Below are 21,598 nucleotides of genomic sequence, written 5' to 3' on the forward strand. Positions count from 1 at the left end.
TATGCAGGAGGTAGGATCAGGAGAGAACTCTGTCCAAGCAATCCGGGAATTGTATAGAGAAGGGAAGGCTGTGGTCAGAGTGAACGAGGGGGTTTCAGATCAATTCAATATACAAAGAGGAGTTAAACAAGGATGTTCACTCTCACCACTACTATTTGCATTGGGTATGGAGTACTTGGCAGACAGAATACGAAAATCCGTAAGGATAAAAGGGTATAAGGAAGGAAAGGAAGAAATGAAGTTAAACATGTATGCAGATGCTATCCTATTATTATTTACAAACGCCGTAGAGGGTGTAAGAGAATTTATGATAATCCTGAAGGACTTTAAAGAGGAGTTGGGATTGGGATTAAATTTGGAGAAGTCTGAAATTTTAATTGGGGATGTAAATAAAGAGGAGAAGAAGAAAATTGCAAAAATGGCAAAGATGGATATCAATAGGAAAAAAATTGAATACTGGGGTAAATATTATTAAAAATAGTGCTAGGATTCCAGATGTAAATTACAAAGAAGCGTGGAGAAAGATCAAGAAGAATATAAAGTGGTGGAATAATAAGAATTTATCTATTCTAGGTAGGGTTAGAGCAGTTAAAATGTTTTTGGTACCAAAATTATTATATTTATTTCAAGTAATTACACTACCCATTAGGAAAATATGGTTCAAAACATGGAATAAGGTATTTTAAAAATGGATTTTTGGAAGTAAAAGAGTTAGAACCCCAGCCATAGTAAATTATTCATCTCAAGAAGCGATGGGATGGGGAATACTGAACTTGGAATTTTACTATGAAACGTTCCAATTGAAAAATCTAATAGATATTGTATATAAGGAAGGGGTTAAATGGATAAGACTGGAGAATGAAATAAATGAAGGAATAGGAAGAGAAGGGCTATTTAACAGAGATATTAACACAGCTTTTAAGAAGACAATAGGACCAAGGAAAATTGCGTTAGGAATCCGGAAGAACTGGAATACAAAATGGATGCCAACATACTCAAGGTGGATGCCGTTAAAATATATGTAGGAGGGTCAAAGGGAGCCTGGTTGGTGGAAGAAATTAGAAGATCAGGGATTTTATAAATTAAAAGATATGTTTGGCTCCTAAGTGGTGTGGTCCATATGCCATCTTGCTTGCAACGCCTACCACGGTGAAAGTGGCCAAGGTGACCCCCTGGATTGATCATTCTCATCTGAAGTGGTCTGAGGGTCATTGGAACTGTGAGCAGAATCCTTCGGACCCTCTGAAGTTGAAGATCACCAGGAACCCCTGCCCCTAGCCCCACCGGGAGTGGGTTAGGGCACGAGCCCCAGACACCCGGTCTGTTCTCACTGCACCGGAAGCCAGTGAGTCTACGCACACCCGAAGATTGAGGAACTGCACCGGCAGATGGGAGGATCTTTACCAGTTGAATTATCAGCCAGCCCTCAATTTGTGCCAGATTTAAATACAGACCAGCTGTACAGATAGTAGTAAGGAATGTGGATGGGCTAGGGAACATAATTGATAAGTGGGTAGAGTTGTTGGAGGATTACGGATGTCATATCCCCTTGTATTTTCATGATTGGTACATACCCGTTTGGCTACAAGCATTACCAAGGCAGCTGTGCCATATACCCATATACCCTTAGAAGGGTTTTGGCCGAGACCAACCTATCATAGGAGGTAAATGCCCGGAGAACCTAAAAGAACTGTTGTCGGGTTCTCTCACCCACCACCCCAAGGTGTACTTCCTCCCACCATACTGGTCACAGTAGCCTTCTTTCCTCCCCCCGCCCCAAACCCTTTTTGAGTAGCAATAGCAGAGTGTATACAGTGTGAATTGACCACTCCAGTTCAACCAGAACCCGGGAACCACTAAGAGGCTCTACTGGGTGCGGCTGAACGGAGGGTTGGCTCACTCTCCAGCTATGCTCTGGTCTTGGTTACCTCCAGTTCTTCTTACAGTAATAATAACTGTTCTCCTTATCTTCTTTTACGTATATAGGAAGTATTTCTTCGGAAAGACTACCCACGAGGAATTGTTGATATCCTTGGGCTCCTTGAACCCATGGAGTTCCTTGATCATGATGAAGTTGATGTTAACCCTGATGTGCATCTTGACCTTGAGGAGACCAATGACAAAAGAAAATGTTTTTGTAAAGCATGCTAAGCAGATGTTTAAATATATGGCGAAAATGTCACCCTTTATTATGAACACCCTAGAAAGGTAGCTGACATATCCCAGGACTAACCAGGGACCCTGACATTGTCTTGGCAGGCCTACTGTATAATCAAAGTGGCCTTTTCGTGACACCTCCTTCTGAAATGAATGATACCTCCTACCGATATTTCCGGTTCTCCAGAACCACCCAGGGCTTGTGCTTTTGTTGTTATGCCTCTGGATCATGGAACACCAAATGGAAAGATTGGCCGAATGTCCAGCACCACCAACATAAAGGTTGGCTGGGAAATTACACACAGTGCACTGCTAAGTTTTGGTTGTGGGGTTCCTTCAACACCTCTTACCAAAACAACACCACATCCTCAGATCTGTACCCATACTTTCCCAGTCAACTTCACTGGACAGGGATCCATCTGGCTGGGTGATCAAGGACCCCCAATCTTTGGTTCTTGTATAATGGACTGGCCACTAATTACCACCCTGGTAATTATCAGTGTGTGGGAATAGGTGCCTTTACTTTCCCTGTGACTGTGGAGGCTTTTCCTCCTCTACCCTCTCTTAGAAACAGAAAGAGGAGAGAAGTCCAAGGGGAACAGTGCAGTGATGAGATTTTCCTGGCCCGGTCTGTGGGTGCTGTTGGTAGAGGCTTCGTTAGCATCCTCACCATCGGCATACATCCGGGAGTTGTGGCTGAACAAAATCGTGAAGCACTATTTGCCCTAACATGCAGGTTGGAGAAAACCATCAATGCCACTACACATATACTCTGACCGTTGCAGTCTGAGATTGAGGATTTGAACCAGATCGCAGCAGCTAATAGACTTGTTCTTGACTATCTTCTTGCCAAATCAGGAGGTTTTTGTAAAATAGTCCCGGAAGGCAAATGCAGAGTGAAGTTTCATGACCTCAACAACACTACTGAGGATGAGTTGCCAAAATTACAGGCCCTTATAAATGATAACCATTGCTGCGTCTGTCGATTCTTGAGCATATTTTGAATGGGTATCAGGTATTCCTTATAGGTTTGCAACATACGCTTCTGATTTCTTATTGAATGTTTTTTAAAAAAATCTTAATGATTTCTTCATGAACTTTGTTCCAAAAGCTTTTTAACTCCTTACGGCCCACCAAATATGGTACATTGTTCCTATCTCGGTGTTACATCTCCAGCACACATTGGTTTTTTGCTTATAGATTTTTGCCAATTCCTTGGGGCAGTGGTTAAGTACCATCGGTAGATCATTTTCATTAGATTCTCCCTTATTGTATAGCATGCTGTGAACTTGATGTCAAATTTCCACAGCTAACATTATGTTGTGGCCAAAATCCTGTGCCCACTTTATCATAACGTCCTTTAGCATCTCATCCTTGAGTTCCCATTCCAAAAGTAGATCATACATCCTAGATAGGGTCTTTTTATTAATTGGTACTAATTCCTTTTGTAAGAATGACTTCTTTTCTCCAAAACCAATTTTCTTATCCTGATTAAATATATGCACTATTAGGTGATAGTGAATCTAGCCGTTACAATACTGTTTAATTTCTTCATACAATTTGATTTTTAATTGGTCCTGTTCTACCTTTATTAATTGTTGCTAGGTTGCCCAATTTGTGTCCATGTTTGTCTTTTTTACCGTTATCATCTCTACTGGGGATACCCACCAGGGTATTTTGGGCTCTAATAGTCTGTGGTACTTATCCCAGACCTTGTATAATGAAATTCTGACTATATGATTTAAAAAGTCCTTATGCACTGCCACTTTGTTGTATGTTAGGTAGGCGTGCCATCCAAACCTCGTATTCCAACCTTCTAAATCTAATATATCAGCCTTCTTCAAGAAGGTGGGGTTGTTTTAAATGATTGTTAAATGTGTTACGTTGATTTAGATTTTGTATTGTTTATTAGTGTGCATACATTAGTCTTGTGGCTATTTTTAGTATGTTTTTATTATTTTAATTTATATTATGTTCTGATATTTTTATTATGAATTTTGTGCAGTGATTATTCTTATTATGTATTTTGTGCTTCGTATACTTGGTGTTGTGAACCACCCTGAGATTCAAAATCAATAAAATCAACAATCCAAAACAACATCAACAAGAAACACAACAACAACAACAAAAAGGTTTCCTACCGCTGTGTACGGAAGATCGTGAGGGCAGCACCACTCCTCTTGGTCCATCCTGGTGGCGTTGATGTTCCTGGCGCTGGTCCAGACTGGATCCCGCGGAGAGCAGAAGATGGTATCTCTGCGGCACAACTCTGATGTTACGTTGTCTTGGCCTGGCGCTACTGCGGATGTTCTGTCAGGAGGAGAAAGAGGCTCCTTGAGAAACGTCCCATCCAGACAGCCCACCAGGTGTCCCAATAGCCCACCAGATGCCTCACTCACCTGGCATGCAGCTCAGGAAGTCCTGCGGGTAAGGTTCCCTGTGAACGCAGTGGAGCAGCCTCCTCAAAAAGCGCTGGACCCTGCCTTTCTTCCGATGTTTATAGGCCCGCTGCATGATGTTCAGGCAGCTCCTCCCTGTCTGCCTGAGCCCTTCTTCCTCGTGCTGCTGCATCTCTTCCAGCCCTGAGTGGCAAGGGAGAAAGGTTGAGCAAGGCGGAGATACACAGGAAAAGAGCCATGCATCAACAATATGAAAACAGCCGTCAGGTGTGTTTGTGTGAGAGAGAGAGCAGTGAAGTCACATGCCAATTCTCTTTGCATGTTCATCTTGTGGCACCTCTGTCTGAACATACATCTGAGAATTTGCCTTCCCCTGAAGACCTTTCTCAGCAGAAGCATCCCTCCCTGCCCTCCGTACGTCTCACTCACATGTTCCATAGGATGCCATGTCTTGATGGTGGATGAAACTGGCATCCCGGAAAGCCAGATGACCTAGAGAGAGAAAGAGGCAAGAAAAGGGACGTCATCTCGATGCAAAGCAAGTGGAGACAGAGGCAGCTCGGCAGGAGGGCAGGTATGCTCTAGAGGTCTCCACCCTCACTCAGAGCAAGATCTGGGCGCAGATGGCCTACCTAGCAGGTGGCCTGGGTACATGTCCATCCTCCCTGCCATCATTACCAAGACGTTTCTGTCCATCCCTACCAGGGAAGAACATTGCTTGACTTACCCAGAAGCAGAGCTGCCACCCTGGAGACTGATGGCAGCCTGTTGGCGGACGGCTTCGTACATGTCAAGGCAGCACTCCGAAGGATGTCCTTGCTGAAGGTCTTGCTCTGTGGGCAAAGACAAAGGAGAAGTGGCATCAGAGAAGCTTGAGAGCGCGGCAGAAGAGCCTTGCACTCCCAGAGACATGCCTGGGCAAAGCTACCAACAAAGCAGAGGGACCTTACCAGATGCTTGGCAGCCTGGTGGAGAGCAAAGTGGAGGCTAAATTTGTTGGAACGAGCCCACCACTTCACTTGTGGGGCTAGATGGGAAAGAGCCCTCCTTGCGGCCTGCAACACAAGAAGAGAAGAGGGTTACAAATTGCGGTACATAGTCTCGTAAGCTCCTGAGAACAATCCCTCCCTCCTACTGTGTAAGTCCACCTCTTTGGCCCTCACCTTGGCCACCACGTCCTCGTCTTCGAGGTGAATGAGGACCACAACCAGTTCGTGAATGGCTTCCTCTTCTGTTGTTGTTATGGGAAGCCTTTGGTCTCTCACCCAGCCCCGAAGCAGCCCCAGATGTTCGATGGCTGATGCCCGGACGGAGGCTTCCTCCTGTAGGCAGAAAATATCAGAGGTTGTGTTTCTCAGCAGATCACCTTCCTTTCTCCTGCCCACTGGGGTGTTTTGAGGCTGCTCAGCCCCCTATCCTCCTCCTGGGGGAGACTGGGGGCAGGGGTGGCTCTCCCCCTGCGTTTTCCAGGCAGGCTTCCAAGAGAAGGTGCTCCAGAGGAAGACCATCCTGAAGCCAGAACATCTCCGCTGCATGCCAGTCTAAACCCCACCCTTCCTCTTCCAAAGCATTCCTCCTCCACCGGGTGTGATGTCATGTTTTCCCTAACACTCACATGGGCAGCCAGACCGCAGTAGGTTGCTGCCAGCATCTTCAGGTCTTCCTCTCCCAGCTCCCTGGAATGGTAGGCTTGGTCTACTAGCTCTATCAACTCTGGGAGGACATCGGCTTCCGCAGAAGGGAGGGAATCCAGCAGCAAGAGCCGCAGAAGCGAAGGGTCCTAAAACAAAAGAGAGAATCTTTTCAAAGGTCTGAAAGGCCTCACGCCTTTTAGCACAGGCCCTTCAGTATTGTGCCAGCAAAAGAGTGTTGGACCATGATTAGAATCGAGATCTGTACCCCCCCTCCCTCCCTCTGAGCATCACTTGCCATGTCAGAGTCCAGAAGCAGGGATATCCCTCTGACGCTGAGCTTCCGGACTTGCAGGTGGTCGTGTTCCAGCCAGTTGAGGAGCTGCTCCAGTGTATCTTCACAGGGATAGACCTCCAGACGGCAGCTGAGCAGCTAAAGAGGCCCAAAGAGAAAGAAACACTTCAGTGATGAGAGACTGAGGCAGGTTCTCCTTTTACCCACCATTTGCAATTCTGCACAGAGCAAACCCACTGAAGTGAATGCACCAAAGTTTGTCATGTACATCAAATCCAATGGGTCTACTCTGAGGAGCACTAAAACAGGCAACAGTCCGTAGGCTCAAAGCAGCCCAACACTTGGCAGAAACCAAGCCAGGGCCTCCTTGCTGCACCCATTTCCTCCCGCGTCAGTCCCCCTCACCTCGATGTAGATAGCTGCCGCGACTTGTGGCATTCCGGCAAAGTCCTGGTCCTCGAGAGCAGCGATGATGCTTTCCACCATGGGAGGGATCCACCAGCGTCGCTTTCCGACAGCTCTGAAATGGAGAAACAGATCTTGGTAAGGAAGGCAAAGACACCGCAGGAAGCAAATGGGCACAGTCCGATCCCGTGCCTTCAGCTCCATTTGCCAGACCACTGGGGAAGGTCACCGCGTTCTTCCTCTTACCTCACCATGGCAGACAACCCCTGGCTGAAAGTCTCCCGGCAGAAAAGTTGGTCAACGATGGCCGCCTCCACTTGCTCTCCAGTGGTGCCAAGAAGGAGGTGCAGAACTTCCTTAGCCCCTCTGCAATAAAAGCAAGGCCAGTTTTACCAAGAGGGTCATTGCCACACACTCAAATTCCTTCCCCATCCCTCCTCCCTAGCAGCCGCCTGAAGGAGAGCCTGTCTTGCAAAACCAAGCTGGACAGGAAACCCCCTGAGGCTGAAGGGGAAAGGACTCCATTGGTCCCTTTGCAACACACTACTCACCCAAGGAATTCCTGGTCGTAATGGAAGTTCATAACCATCCCCAGGAGAGCGATGAGCAGCTGTGGGAAGTTCTGGCGCACAGCTGCCTTGTAGTCCTCCATCCTGAGGATGGCGTGCAACAGGCGGGTGAGATGTTGCTGGAAGAGAGAGGGGTGCAAGTCACTTTATCTGCTTTCCTGCAGAATACAGGAATCCCTAGATATTACCCTAGGAAGAAGGAAGCCAGAAAGCAGGTGGTCCTTACCACTTCGGTGGCAGATTCCGCCAAGGGGCTTTCGTAAAGCTGCTTGGCCGTAAGATGGATCAGTTGTTCTGGGTCGGCCGATGCTAACACCTCCTTCCACACTCTCTCGCAGTCTCTGGGAATGCAAAAACAAGAGCAATGGTCAGCTTCAAGTCTTCTGCTTGCTGCCATGCTCCAGAGAGAGGAAATGGCAGCAAGGGCTTTCTGAGCAAGCCCTGCAGCTTGCCAACCTCCCCCTTAGCCCAGTAGAACTTGGAGGGCTCCATACCCGAAAGGAAACTGGAGGAGATATTCAACCACTGTTGCCAGGTGGTGGTGCGACAAGATGGACAAAGCAAAGACGGCCATGCTTCTGCCTTGCACTGTAGGCCCCTGGCTGATCTTATAGAAGGCCTTCAGCAGCACCTTCACCTGTCAGAGAAAAGGAGAGGGTTGCTTGGGGAGTACAAGGAAGCGGGGCTGTCTGCAGGCGGATCCCTCCATCCCTCATTGAAAGAGGGACCCTTGACCTGTGCCACCACAGCCATCTTCATTCCAAGGTACCACTCAAGGTCCTTGGGAGTATTGGACCCAGGCAGCTCCAGGGCACCAGTTCTCCTATCCATTGTGGGCCAAGAGAAGAAGCTTGCCAGTCTACTCCCAGAAGGAGGAGGATTCCCCATCCCTGAATCCATGTTCTCAGGACCCTTGGCTGAGGCTCTTGTCCTGACATTGCCAGGCCCTCTCAACTAACATGTGTCCTGGCCACCCAATGGCATGAGGTTGCCTCCCCTACACCAAAGCAGAGAATCTTCTTCTCTCCTACCTTTGCAGATGCCTTACCTCCACTTTTGTGCCGCCAAACTGCTTGATGAATTCTTGCAGTAAGTGGGAGATATCCAGTGGGTTGAAGCTGCTCTCGACAACCAGGTCTCTGGCCAGGAAGCACATGGCCTCCAAGAGCTGCTCCGCAGGGAGAAAGGCGCCAAAGACCTGAAGCAAGAGAGGAAGGTCAGAGATGCCCACAGGGCAGGGCTGGGCAGCAGAAAGCCCAGGTGCTGCCTCTGCGGAACCCAGAACATGTGGCTTGAGAGACAGCGACTTACCCTGGCAAGACAGTAACAATTATTCACGAACAATTCAGGAACCGGTCCTCCGGTGGATCTGAGGACCTTCTCAGCTCTGGTGATAAGTATTTGGTTCCATGACATTTGTGCCAGGGTCTCTGCGAAGGAAAGCCAAAGGGTTAGTTTGGGTCTTGCTCAACCTCCACCACATCCTGGGATACATTCTTCTAGTCTTACCTTCGTTGCACCGCAGGATGGGCAGAAGATGGCAGAGAGCCTCTGCTGCCCGCTGCCTGCTCTCCGGGTCCGGATCCAATGCACAAAGGCAGGAAATCGCCACCAGTTGGCCAAAGGAGGATGCAGGAACCGCTACCGATGGCTGAGAAGAAACCCAGAGAAGAGAAGCAACCCATCACCATTTTTCCTATAACATTTTTATTAAATCTTCCAAACATTCCAAAACATTTAGCATCCTCTACAGAAAAAAATCCATTTCTTTTTGACTTCCCACCCCTCTTTTCCTAATGTTTGCTTTTTTCTTCTTTTCTCAGCCGTTTTACTCACTATGGCCCAGCTCTGTTCTCCAAATTGAGTATGTGCTGGGATGCCTGATGGTCCCTTGGGCACCTAGAAGCGGCAGCCTGAAGGCCTTGACAGCCCTGCATGGTTGCAATGCTTCCCTTCAGTAAAGCCACTTCTGAGCTGGAGAGGAGGTGGGGTTGTGGGCTTCATGCCCTCCCCCTACGTACTCGGGGGCTGGCTTGCAGCCCCCGCAAGAGCAGGGAATCCTCGGGCGCGTCACCTCCCTTGCCAGCCAATCGGCGCGCCTGAGGATTTCCCTTTTTCGGACTTCCGGGTTAGCGCCATCGGCAATGGTGGAATTCCTCTGATCCAGAGGAACCCACTCCGCGAAAATCGGGTCTTGCCGCCGCGGCGAAGGCGGAGACCCTTTAAAAATCCCAGGCAGAGGGAGCCTGGGAACGTGGGATTGGGCTGACACCAGGAGCGCCCCACACACACAGGCAAGGAAACCCCTTTTTCGGGGATCCGAAGCGACGTGGGGTGAGCGGCGCGGTGTTTTGAATTGACCGCTATTTTTACGGAGTGAAGCCGCACAGCCGTTGTCAGAGAGCACTGACTTTTTCCTGTGGACAATTGGACTCTAAACAAGTACCCTTGAGTAGAACAGAAAATTGGGCTAAGAAACATTTTAATTTGGCACTCAAGCGGGAAGGTCCTAAACAGGAAGTCCGCCTTCCGCTTTTGTAAATAGCCTGAAGCAAAAATTGTGCAAGCTAAAGTCTGGAAAGCTGTACATAAAGGTTTAAAATTCCTTCTGTTTTAACCATCTAAACCCCTCTTGGAAGCAGGAGTAAAGAGGGGGAATTTTGACTGTTTAAGCCTGCAGGAGAGAGAGTAAAGAAAGATAAATTTCCACTGTCTCAAACCTGGGAACGGGGTGTCAGAGACAGAGATTTTTGGTGAAGTTCATTGACTGCGAAAGGAACATCCTTTGACAGATAGTTAAAGAAGAGAAACAAATTGTCTCCAATGTTGCCTTTTGCATTTAAAAGAAACAAAAAAATTGAAAAATGAAAGTAACTTTATTTTGTTGGATCTGCTTTCAAAAGATGGATACAAATAGAAATTGTCTCCTCTAGAGGGAGTTTGTTAAATTGTTGCTGGAGTCGATCTGGGGACTTTACAGCTGTGGTGATTAGGATCCTGGGAACAGACTGTGACCTTGAACAAAAATGTGTTTGGAAGAAGTTTTGGTGCTTGCTTTTTGCAAGACAAGCGCTTTGTTGGAGCAGATGCATGAGAAGATGGATTTGATGACTGTTGCAGTCAAAACTTTTGGACAAACAGTGAATACTTATACAGAAACCATCCAGGAGCCAACTCAAGAACCTGATTTGATAGAGCAAGTGCAAACGCAGAAGATAATGGAGGAGGTTGCTGTTGAACCTCAAGTAATACAAATGGAGAAGCCCGAGGTCCTACAGGAGCATAAGCCGTTGTTGTTGAAGGTTGAATCTGGAGTGGGCCAGGGGGGGTCTGGAGTTGTGGGGGCCCTTAAGTTTGGAGGGACTTTGAAACATGCCTTTAAATATTTTCTGGACTACACTGTTGACTGTGGGGAATGGGACTGTGGGGAATGGGCCGATCTGCTGAGGAGAGACGGAGATATTTTTGAGTTGGAACATCCCCGAGACCTACTCCTCAATGAGAAAGGAAAGGATTTAAGAAAGAGATCAACAAAAGATAAGGTAAAGTGCAAGTACAAACAAGAAGAAGATCTGCAGAAGGGACATGGAAAAGACTTAAGAGCCTCAGACATAAGATTACCAGGTTGATGGACTAGATGGAATGGACAGTAAGGACTGACATAACCCGAGACCAGGAAGAAGAGACGCTGGAGGAAGATTGGAAGAATTTTTTTTTTAAAATTATTTTGGGAATTAGTGTAAAATTAATGAGCATTAGGAAAAATGTTGGAATGAAAATATTTGGCTTTAGTAGAAATGATATAAGGAATTATGCACAAATAAATATTAAGTTTTAAGCTTTAAGGTATTTTATGGTAAGATAAGGTTAAAATAAATTAAGGTAAATTGAATGACAGAATATAGTGAAAGATGGAAAGGATTTGCTGAGTTAACTAATAGGTTAGACTCTTAAGACAAATTACTTAATAAAAATTGAGAAAGATGGAAAGAATTTGCTGAAACAAATAACTAAACTAGAATACAAAAAGGGAGGTGCGAGGAGGTCGATGAAACAAGTAAATGAAGGATGGAGATATGGAATACTGGATGTGTGGGTTTTTTTATTGTTATTGGTGTATTGGTTTTTATGTGTGTTTTTTTCTTCCTTCCTTCCTTTTTTGATGTACTGTTATGTATGTTTTGTTAATTTTTTGTTGCTCTCTCTTTTGCTTTTTTCTGAAATTTTTGAAACTTCTAATAAATATCATTAAAAAAAAGGATTTCCCTTTTTCTCCCAGTGCCCCAGCAGCTCCGGTTTTCCCACCCTGCCACCCTTTAGATTTGGCTCTTTGACATTGCTATGGACTTCGGTTGGTCGCCGTCAAGGGGCCTGGTAGGAATTTTTCCCGCTTGGCAAATTGGCACCAGCCATTTGGTTTTTTGCCTACCTCGTAGCAAATCGTCACATCTCCCTTGGCATTGGCGGTTAGGCATTGATAAGGGTATTGATATGCAGATGAAAGGGGGGGAGGAAGCGCCATCACCCTCCCCCAAATTGAAGGGTAGTCCGGTAAAGGATTCCGGGGGGCGTTGCTCTGTCCTAAGCCTATGGAGGTGAGGGCCGAAGGCACGCCCTCGAGGGGTGACCCTGGGGGAGCTCCTAGTTGATGTACATCAGCAGGACTCCCCCTACTGGTGGTTAACCCTTGCCGGTCTTCTAGCAATCAGGCTGAAGCCGGTTAGTCGATAGGACCAATGCCTAAGCCATTACCGCTCAGTTCCTGTAATCAATAAAGTTGTGGCCTAATTTTGCCCATTAACCTAAAATACTGGTGTCCTGTGTCTTTATTTCCGTGGGGGAGGTGGGAACTCGCCACGCAACTCACATATTCCTGGATCTTCTTCAGGAGGGCGGAAAGATCTTGGAGCGCCTTCCTTCGGATCTTCCCATTCTTCATGGTTGCGACGACATCCGTAAATCTGTTCTTCAGCCGGTCCTTGCTGATGCTTTCAGGAGGAAGATCAGCCGCATCCGGAGAAGCTGTGGTTGGGATGCTGAGGGGAGAGAGGAGTAGCACTTTTGTCAAAAGGGTTTATTGCCTCCCATCCTTCAAAGACCCCAAGCACCACCACCGGGTTCTTTTTTAAAAGCAATTGATTATGGGGGAGGGGATTAGCACAGGATTACCTTGGAGGAAGATCCTCCCCATCTTCCAGGCTGATTTCCGATATTTGATCTTCATCAAAATCAATTCCCTGTCCATGAGAAAAGAGAAACAGGAACGTCAGAATGTGAAGAATGGATCAGACCCATTCATGTTTTTGTATTGAGCAGGAAAGCACAGATGAGGTAGGTTGGGAAACAAACTGAAAATCTCTGGCCTCCATTTCCTTAGAGACCTTATTCATCCTTCTATTCATTTAAGCCTTCGGTTAAGAGTCTGGGTGTAATCCTTGACACCTCCCTTTCCATGGAGGCGCAGGTTACAACAGCCAAGGCGACATTTTTCCACCTTCGCCTCATCAAGCAGTTGGTCCCTTACCTTTCCCGCCCCAACCTGGCCACAGTGATCCATGCGATGGTCACCTCCAGGCTTGACTACTGTAATTCGCTCTACGTGGGGCTGCCCTTGAAGCTGTCCCAGAAACTCCAGTGGGTGCAAAATGCTGCAGCGAGGCTCCTCACAGGGTCTCTGCCATGGGAGCATATTCACCCAGTGCTTTTCCAGCTGCACTGGCTCCCGGTGGAGTACAGGGTCAGATTTAAGGCGCTGGTTTTGACCTTTAAAGCCCTTCACAGCCTAGGACCCTCGTACCTACGGGACCGCCTCTTCTGGTATGCCCCACAGAGGACCTTAAGGTCCATATATAGCAACACCCTAGAGATCCCAGGCCCTAAGGAAGTTAGATTAGCCTCAACCAGAGCCAGGGCCTTCTCAACACTGGCTCCGGCCTGGTGGAACACTCTGTCTCATGAGACCAGGGCCCTGCAGGATCTGATTTCTTTCCGCAGGGCCAAAAAGACAGAGTTGTTCCACCTGACCTTTGGCTTAGAATCAGTTTGATTCCCTCTTCTTAGAGCTCTCCTCCAAGTCCCCAGATTTTGTCTCAAATGCATGGATTAGATTGGAAACGGGGGTGATGAGAGTGGAGGCTAGCATCTGCCTAACATCAATCTACAAATGGCTGACATTGAACCTGCTCCCCCCGAGGGATAGCCCCTTTGATCCTCTGTGACCAATTCCAGTCGGGCTGGCAAACTGCAGTCCTGAACACCCTCCGGAAACTAGATTTTGCCCCTCAAGCCCTTCTAAGTCTGGGCTTGGGCCAGGCTAATGCTACGGTCAGGCAAAGAATATTAGACACCGAGAGACAGCAGGACTGTGCAAGGTGCCCCAACTATAGAATTGGAGAAATCGAGAGAGATATAGCCGCACCGGCAGCATATCTCTTCTTTCTTCTTTCTAGGGATGCAAGAAGGGCCTTTACACTCGCCAGAAGCGCGGCTCTTCCCTCGCCGGTCCTGGATGGAGCCTTTAGAAGGGTCCCGTATGCTCAGAGACTTTGCACCTGTCCATTGGGAGAGATAGGAAGCCCAGAACACTTGTTCTTTAGATGTCCCTTTTATGAAGAGGCGCGTACAGTGGGGCCCCGCAAGACGAATGCCTCACAAGACGGAAAACTCGCTAGATGAAAGAGTTTTCCATTTTGGAGGTGCTTCGCAAAACGAATTTCCTATGGGCTTGCTTCGCAAGACGAAAATGTCTTGCGAGTTCCTGCGGGGTTTTTCCCCTTCCCCCCCCCTTTTTCTAAGCCGCTTATCCGCTTATCCGCTAAGCTGCTCAAAGCCGCTAAACCGCTAATAGCGCTAATCCGCTAAGCCGTCAATGGGCTTGCTTCGCAAGACGAAAAAAACGCTAGACGAAGAGACTCGCGGAACGGTTCGCCGACCTCCTGCAAAAGCAAAAATTTGACCTTTTGCTGTTAGGCAAAGAGCAGAAGATGACCTGGATGGTCGCCAGATTCTGTGTACAGATCTGTAGGCGCAGACCATCGCCCAACTCAAAATAGTCCGGCATGAAAAGCCCTGACTCTGAGTCAACTCCCTGGGATAGTTTATTGTTGTACATTTGTAGTGAAGTTAAGGATTTCAAACTTTGGTCAAGAAAGGAGCAGAGTATTGTGGGTAATCAAAAAAACCACAAGAGTTATGGGAAAGAGGTCTGTTGCTTTAACCCTGCAGACCGACAGTCTCCAAATGTGTAAATTGTTATCTTAGGAAGGAAGTTCTCTAGTTTGATTTGGGGGCTTGACACCTGGGGCTCCAGCTATTCACACCCACCTAGTGTTGTTATCAGTCTTTTAATTACCTGGGAATAAAGATCCTAAGAATGGCTGAGAAAGAGCGCTCTGCAACCTGCAATTCGCCCGGCTGTTAGCGTACCACCTTTGCTGGCAGCCATCTTGTGTCTCCTTGTAATGGAGATTCCTGCTGAGTTTGTAATGCGGATCTACTGAAGGACTTTGAAACTATCCTATCTCTGTCTTTGTTCTTAGTTAGCTATACTAAACAATACTTTTGTATCTTAGTTAGCTATACTAAACAATGTTTTTATTTTATCTGCCTGCAAGATACAAAAGATGTGCCTGCTTTTTAAGCATGTCAACTTTGTGGTTTTTTAAAATAAATTTTAAAAAAAGAAACTTTCTTTTGTCTTATGTGCCAATCTGAGGGGAAATCTAAGTCCAACGCCTGACCACTTGGTTACGCTATACCTGATGAATTTCTGCCTGCAAGTTTGCGGAAGCAGCTTGCAGAGTGGGGCAAGTGGTAACAAAGGAGCATAGTCTTCTCCCTTGGACTGTGCCTCCTGGTGCCCTGAGACGGAGTGGTGGCAGCATTGCCATTTCTGTTGCGTTTTGTTTTGTCAAAAAGCAAATGGCTGCCGGCCTCCGTTCCAGAAACCTGACCCAGCTGGAGGGTAAGGGCAGGTGAGGGAGGGGCGAGTGGCCGGAGCCCCTTTACTACATGGTGGCAGCGGTGGGATGGAACTTCCCTGCAGAAAGGCACTTTGATTTTAAATTTGATTTTAAATTGGCACTTTGATTTTAAATTGGCACGATTTTTTCTTTTGTGTACTACAGGCGTTTTATTTATTTTTTGGATAGAGATAGTCAGGAATTATGGAAGCCGGGGCTTCCCAGGAATACACTTTGCGTACTGTGGACGAATGGGGCCCGGGTGGAGAAGGCAGTTCCCTTCCTTCGGAGACAACGCCCCCCAACCTCCAAGTCTCCGCCTCCTGGTTTTTGGGAGATCCCGAGTCGGAGAGAGAGCTGGTGGATGCCAGCGAATTAAGAACTGTTCGGAAGGGTGGGCAAGAGTTCTGCAACTTGGAGAGAGTGAGGGGGGCGCCAGTTAACCAACTCTTGTCACTTCGTGAGGGGAAGTGGAAGCTAGGATGGCCTCCACACGTCCTAGAGGGAACTATCTTGTTTATGCAGAGCCCAAAGAGATGGAGTTTTCAGAGGGCGATGCGGTTGAGTGGGTGCAAAACCCAGGCCAAGGTGGATACCGGTGCCGTGATAAGTTTCCAAAGATGGGCCAGTCCATTCTTATGGGGCCGAGAGTCAGCCGGATGGCTTATGAGTATCAAGATCTGCGGCAGCAGCTGCAAGAAGTGTCTGTGGGAGACTACCGTCGAGAGCGTCCATCGCGCGACATTCGCAGAACAGTGAGACGGCGTTCGCCCAGCCAGCCCGGGATGGGTCTGCTCGCCAGTAAGAGCTTGGGAAACTCGTGGAGCAGCGCGACAGTACGCAGCAGAGGAGGAGGAATTTCTCCCTAGACCCTCGCGTGGATACGGGCGACGCAACACCTGCGTCCGGAGGGACTAGCGTCTCCACATCCTGTTCCAAGGTATGACGAGGAGCCACGAGGAGAAAATCGCAGACCGTCTCCTCCGGGGCTAACTTTGAGCAACCTTAACTGGAGGGCATTTCTGAAATATCAGCCCTCCCCCCCCCACTGATGTTCTGAGTTATCTGACTCTTTTTGAAGTAACCTGCTAAGATATGGGGGTGTCCCTGAAAATGTACATGCCAATTTTGTGCTCCCTAATTTGTGGAGACCTAGCCGAATTGATGGGCCATCTCCCCTCATCCCAAATCAGTGACTATGAGCGCTTTAAAAAATTAGTCATGCAAAGGCATGGACTTCATCCTGAGAACTATCGGAGGGCTTTCCGAAAAGGGGATAAGTCTGGTCCCTCAGACAGCATTGGTGTGTATTCTGCGAAAATGGCCCAGAACTTTGAACTTTGGCTTTCAGCCGAAAGTGTGTGTGGCTTTGAAGAACTTAGGCAGCTGATGCTGATAGAGCAACTTATGCACCACCTGTCTTCAGAAATTGCGAGTTTGGTTGCTGACCAAAGTCCACGATCTTTAGAGGAGGCCACAGAATTCACAGAATCTTTTAGACTAAATTGTTCTCATCTGGCCAGCAGGGGACTGGCTGGTGGGTACAGACTCCTGCAAAAGACTCCTCTACAGCAGGTGGGGAACGTGCTAAATTGTCTCCGAGTTCCAGACTGTGCTTGACCGAGGAAGATTGGGAAGCGGAACAGCAAAAATCAGGAACTGAGGAAAGCTCGGTCCGGAGGGGAAGGGTGGGGCAGCTCCTGACGCTATAGCTTCCAAACCAGCTGTAGCCACTTCAAGTGCGGTTATTGTGGGACCTGTGAGTACTGATGCTGGTTCAAGTGTGCCTCATCTGAAGTGGGCTAATTCGAAGTTTACAGCCCCCATGGAGATCAACGGAATTGCTGTGAACTCTTTCTGAGACACTGGGTCTGACATTACCAGTGTGTCCAGAGATTTGGTTTTGCCCCTACAGATGCAGGCTAAACCCTTAAAGATTAGCCCCTATGGTGTGAACGAGATTTTTCAACCTACTGCCATTGTTCCAGTATCGTATAAGGGGTACTATGGAAACCACCTAATTATAGTACATGATCCTGAAGTGTGCAAATGTCCTGTCCTGGTGGGGAACAATTTGGGATTTAAGGTTTACCAACAACAACTTGCGGTGAACTCTTTTTCCATCAAGGTCTTACCCACCCAGGTACAGGGGATGGGAAACTGGGGAACAACACCTCAAGGTTTGAGGACTGAGGGAAGCCTTATCCCAGATGGGAGGGGTGAAGGTTGGGCGCCTGATGCTATAACTCCCAAAACCACTGGAACTGCTGTGACTGCTGTTCCTGAGAAATCGGTTGGGAAGAGGGTTGGCTTAATACGCACTGCCACCCCTGGTGTTAACTGGCCCACCTCAGCGTCTAGCACACCTCCCAGTGTTCACCTTCATCGAATTGTTGTGCCTTCCTTTTGAAGCATAGACTCTGATATTGTGACTCTGCCAAAAGACTTAGTTTTGTCCCAGCGGAACCAGTCCGATTTTCGGAAGAGTAATCCTAGTGGTGGAAATTTAATTCCTTAATCTGCAACTGTTGATTCAGTTCCCTCCCAGGATTTTATGGGGGATCCCTTTGTTCCAGTCCCTGAACCCCAAGTTTGTGCAAACCTTACTTTGGGGGAAGGGGTTTTGAAATTGCAGTTCCTTTCCAGCAGCTTGCAACGACCCCCCTAGCGACGCAGACTGTGAAAGATGCAAGCGTGTGGAGAGTTTTGAGTCCTCTGGCATGGTGGGAGATTTGGCCGCGTTTGAAGTAAAGCAGAGATTTGGTCACTCTCTCCTAGGTCATTTAGAAACTGCAGAAAAGTCTCTTTGCACAATAGAGTTTACCCCTTTTGTGCCTGAAAAAGAGTTTTTCTATCCACAGCTCAAGGACTATAAAGACCCAGTCAATATGTTTATTGTTTTTCAAAAAGTTTTGTAATGCAAATATTTGTGTGGAGAAGAAATACGATTTGGTGGGTCTTTTACAGAACTTTAGTCCTAGGAAACAGTGTGGTTATGTTATGAGTAAAAGTGTTTTCAGGTTTGATTGGGATTCCATCCCACCCCACCTCTGTGTTCAAAATCTGTTAGGAATTTTGGTTGAGATTTACTCAAGGAGCCCAGAGTTTGTGTCAGACCAGCCAGGTTTTGGCAAGCTCCTAGAAAATCCTTTGTCCATGCTCAGAGGGAGATGGGAAGGATTGGAAGAAGTTGAGTTAATTTTTTCTAAGTCATGACCAGAACACCTTAAGCATGTGCAGAGAGCTTTGGCCCGATTGCAAGATGCAAACCTGACCGTTAAAATGTATAAATGTCAGCTTGCTCAAGGAGACGTGAATGATTTCGGATTCAGATTGGGCTTGGGAAACATCAAATCCCTGGGAGCAGAAATCCAGTGTGTACTGGAATGGCTCTTACACCAACTCAAGGGAGCCGCTGAGTTGTTAACACAAGCCCTAGTAAGTTTGTGGGTGATTCTAGCCCCTGACCAGCAGCCTCCTTTTGAAATGCAAACCAATGCCAGTCAAATAGGGTTAGGAGAAACTTTGTTCCAACGCGACAATGAGAGAAGTTGGTGCACCTGAGCAAAGAATTGTTGCCCCGAGAGAAAGACCATCCCACTGCTGAACAAAAAGGTCTTTCTGATCTGGAAATACAACGCATCATCAGAGATCTACAACCTCTCCTGGACAATGACAGTTCTCTTTCTCAAGCTCTGGGAGAAAGACCTTTCATTGCCTACAGATAGCCACCCAATCTTAAACAACTCCTAACCCACAATAATACTACTACCAGACTTAACACGGACACTGGCACCAGAGCCTGCACTAAACCCAGATGCCACATACACCCGGACAACACCATTACTGGCCCCAACAACATCACATATACCATCTCGGGACTATTTAATTGCTCATCGTCTAACATTGTGTATGCCATCAAATGCCAACAGTGTCCTTCAGCTCTCTATATTGGACAAACAGGCCAAACCCTACGCCAAAGGATAAACGGACATAAATCTGACATCAGGAATCACAAGACAGAGAAACCAGTAGGAGAACACTTCAATCTCCCAGGACATTCTATACAAGATCTCAAAGTAGCTGTTCTATTACAAAGGAATTTCAGAAATAGACTGGAAAGAGAAGCTGCTGAATTGCAACTTATTACCAAACTTAAAACCATGGAGAGACCTGGTCTGAACAAAGACATTGGATTCTTATCTCATTATACATGACAAAGCCATTTTTCACCTTCTCACCCCTAGCTTTTTCCTGTAAGACCTATTGCAGTCGTTAAGAGTCGTCAACAGGCTCATCACAGCTATCTGCCAATCACCCATTCCCACCACCCTTCTGAGTAATACCCCTCCCCACCTTCTCACTATATAGAAGGGTCTGGTGACTTCTGTTTCAGTGTATCTGAAGAAGTGTGCATGCACACGAAAGCTCATACCTAGAACTAACTTAGTTGGTCTTTAAGGTGCTACTGGAAGGAATTTTTTTATTTTGTTTTGATCTGGAAATAGTGACTCAAAGTTTTGAGAAAGGAGACTGGGTTGTAACTTTAAATCTTACCAGTCTCCCCCCTAAGCAAGTCGTTTACTGGCTTGGCCTTAGTACATCCGAGGCCAAGCTAAGTCCTGTGTTTTATCAAGAGAAATACCAAAAGGTGCTTAATTCTTTTAGAGAACATCATGCTAATACTGTGAAAATGTATGTGGAACTTGAATTTTCTTTGTTAACTCCTTCTGGAAGTCGAACACAGGTAGCCTTTGTGCACTTGGACTTCCTAGAAGGGTACAAACAGGCTAAAGGTACTTTTGATGCGTTATCCTTGTCTATCCTGCCCAGAACATCGGCTAGGAAGTTTTTTGTTATTTCACAGCTTTTTTACTGTGCCTGCGGTATTGAGCCACGATGAGTTATCTGTGCAACCCCCCTAGTTTTGGGAAGATCAGTTTGAGTGTGCTGCTAGTGATTTTTTTCTTTAAAAGGCTGCTTAACCACTCAAGCCGGAAATGTTGACATCAGTTTGTACATACTTTGTTTTGATGAAATTTAGGGACTTAACACTGTAATTTCATCTTAGAGGGGAGGGTGTAGTGAAGTTAAGGATTTCAAACTTCGGTCAAGAAAGGAGCGGAGTATGGTGGGTAATCAAAAAGCCACAAGAGTTATGGGGAAGAGGTCTGTTGCTTTAACCCTGCAGACCGACAGTCTCCAAATGTGTAAATTGTTATCTTAGGAAGGAAGTTCTCTAGTTTGATTTGGGGGCTTGACACCTGGGGCTCCAGCTATTCACACCCACCTAGTGTTGTTATCAGACTTTTAATTACCTGGGAATATTAATTACCTGGGAATAAAGATCCTAAGAAGGGACGCAGGTGGCGCTGTGGGTTAAAGCCTCAGCGCCTAGGACTTGCCGATCGAAAGGTCGGCGGTTCAAATCCCTGCGGCGGGGTGCGCTCCCGCTGCTCGGTCCCAGCACCTGCCAACCTAGCAGTTCGAAAGCACCTCCGGGTGCAAGTAGATAAATAGGGACCGCTTACCAGCGGGAAGGTAAACGGCCAGAGCAGCGATGTCACGCTGGCCACGTGACCCGGAAGTGTCTCCGGACAGCGCTGGCCCCTGGCCTCTTAAGTGAGATGGGCGCACAACCCCAGAGTCTGTCAAGACTGGCCCGTACGGGCAGGGGTACCTTTACCTTTACTCTACTGAAGGACTTTGAAACTATCCTATCACTGTCTTTGTTCTTAGAAGTGAGTATCTTAGTTAGCTATACTAAACACTGTATTTTATCTGCCTGCAAGTTACAAAAGATGTGCCTGCTTTTTAAGCTTGTTAACTTTGTGTTTTTTTTAATAAATTTAAATAAATCTTATGTGCCAATCTGAGGGGAAATCTAAGTCCAACGCCTGACTACCGTATTTTTCGCACCATAGGGCACACCAGACCATAGGGCGCACCTAGTTTTGGGAGGCGGAAAACAAGAAAAAATTATTCTGAACCCCAGAAGCCAGAACAGCAAGAGGGATCTGGCTTCTGGGATACCGTGCGGCTGTCCTGGCTTCTGGGATAACCACGCCAAGCCTCTTCAGGGCAGCGGGATGAAGGCTCCCCCTGCCCAAAGAGGCTGCGCAGGGCTAAGGCAGAAGCCAGGACAGGCACGTTGCTGAAGGGGCGCTGCACCTTCACAGGA

General features: G+C 47.2%; 2 protein-coding genes across 2 annotated transcripts in view; both read right to left on the minus strand.

Moving 5' to 3' along the window:
• LOC307222305 (uncharacterized protein) overlaps positions 1-2,161 on the minus strand; it is a 144,326-nt gene extending 142,165 nt beyond the window's left edge. Inside the window, exon 1 of the mRNA XM_079987425.1 lies at positions 1,929-2,161. The gene's annotated coding sequence lies outside the window, so the exon portion shown is untranslated. The remainder of the gene's footprint in view (positions 1-1,928) is intronic.
• Positions 2,162-4,310: 2,149 nt separating this feature from the next.
• Positions 4,311-13,401, minus strand: LOC307222319 (maestro heat-like repeat family member 5). Its single transcript, XM_079987469.1, has 19 exons — positions 12,981-13,401; positions 12,626-12,693; positions 12,324-12,492; positions 8,966-9,107; positions 8,768-8,886; positions 8,505-8,654; positions 7,951-8,093; positions 7,683-7,797; positions 7,439-7,575; positions 7,134-7,253; positions 6,888-7,002; positions 6,486-6,620; positions 6,172-6,336; positions 5,720-5,878; positions 5,507-5,611; positions 5,284-5,389; positions 4,986-5,048; positions 4,557-4,739; positions 4,311-4,467 (listed from the first exon to the last, which is right to left on the minus strand). Exons 1-19 carry the CDS (start codon positions 13,143-13,145, stop codon positions 4,454-4,456), a joined length of 2,373 nt encoding a protein of 790 aa, XP_079843595.1. The 5' UTR covers positions 13,146-13,401; the 3' UTR covers positions 4,311-4,453.
• Between the last annotated feature and the right edge of the window lie 8,197 nt (positions 13,402-21,598).

This window comes from Podarcis cretensis, assembly GCF_951804945.1.
Source record: "Podarcis cretensis genome assembly, chromosome: 8".
In the NCBI taxonomy this organism is placed as follows: Eukaryota; Metazoa; Chordata; class Lepidosauria; order Squamata; family Lacertidae; genus Podarcis; species Podarcis cretensis.

Excerpts from the sequence above, each read along its gene's own strand:
- LOC307222319 (XM_079987469.1), bottom strand. The coding sequence starts at position 13,145 with ATGCTCCCATGGCAGAGACCCTGTGAGGAGCCTCGCTGCAGCATTTTG. Across the intron at positions 7,576-7,682 it reads CGGAATCTGCCACCGAAGTG|CAACATCTCACCCGCCTGTT; the intron begins GTAAGGACCACC and ends TCTCTCTTCCAG. Across the intron at positions 5,390-5,506 it reads ACCAGGCTGCCAAGCATCTG|AGCAAGACCTTCAGCAAGGA; the intron begins GTAAGGTCCCTC and ends CTTTGCCCACAG.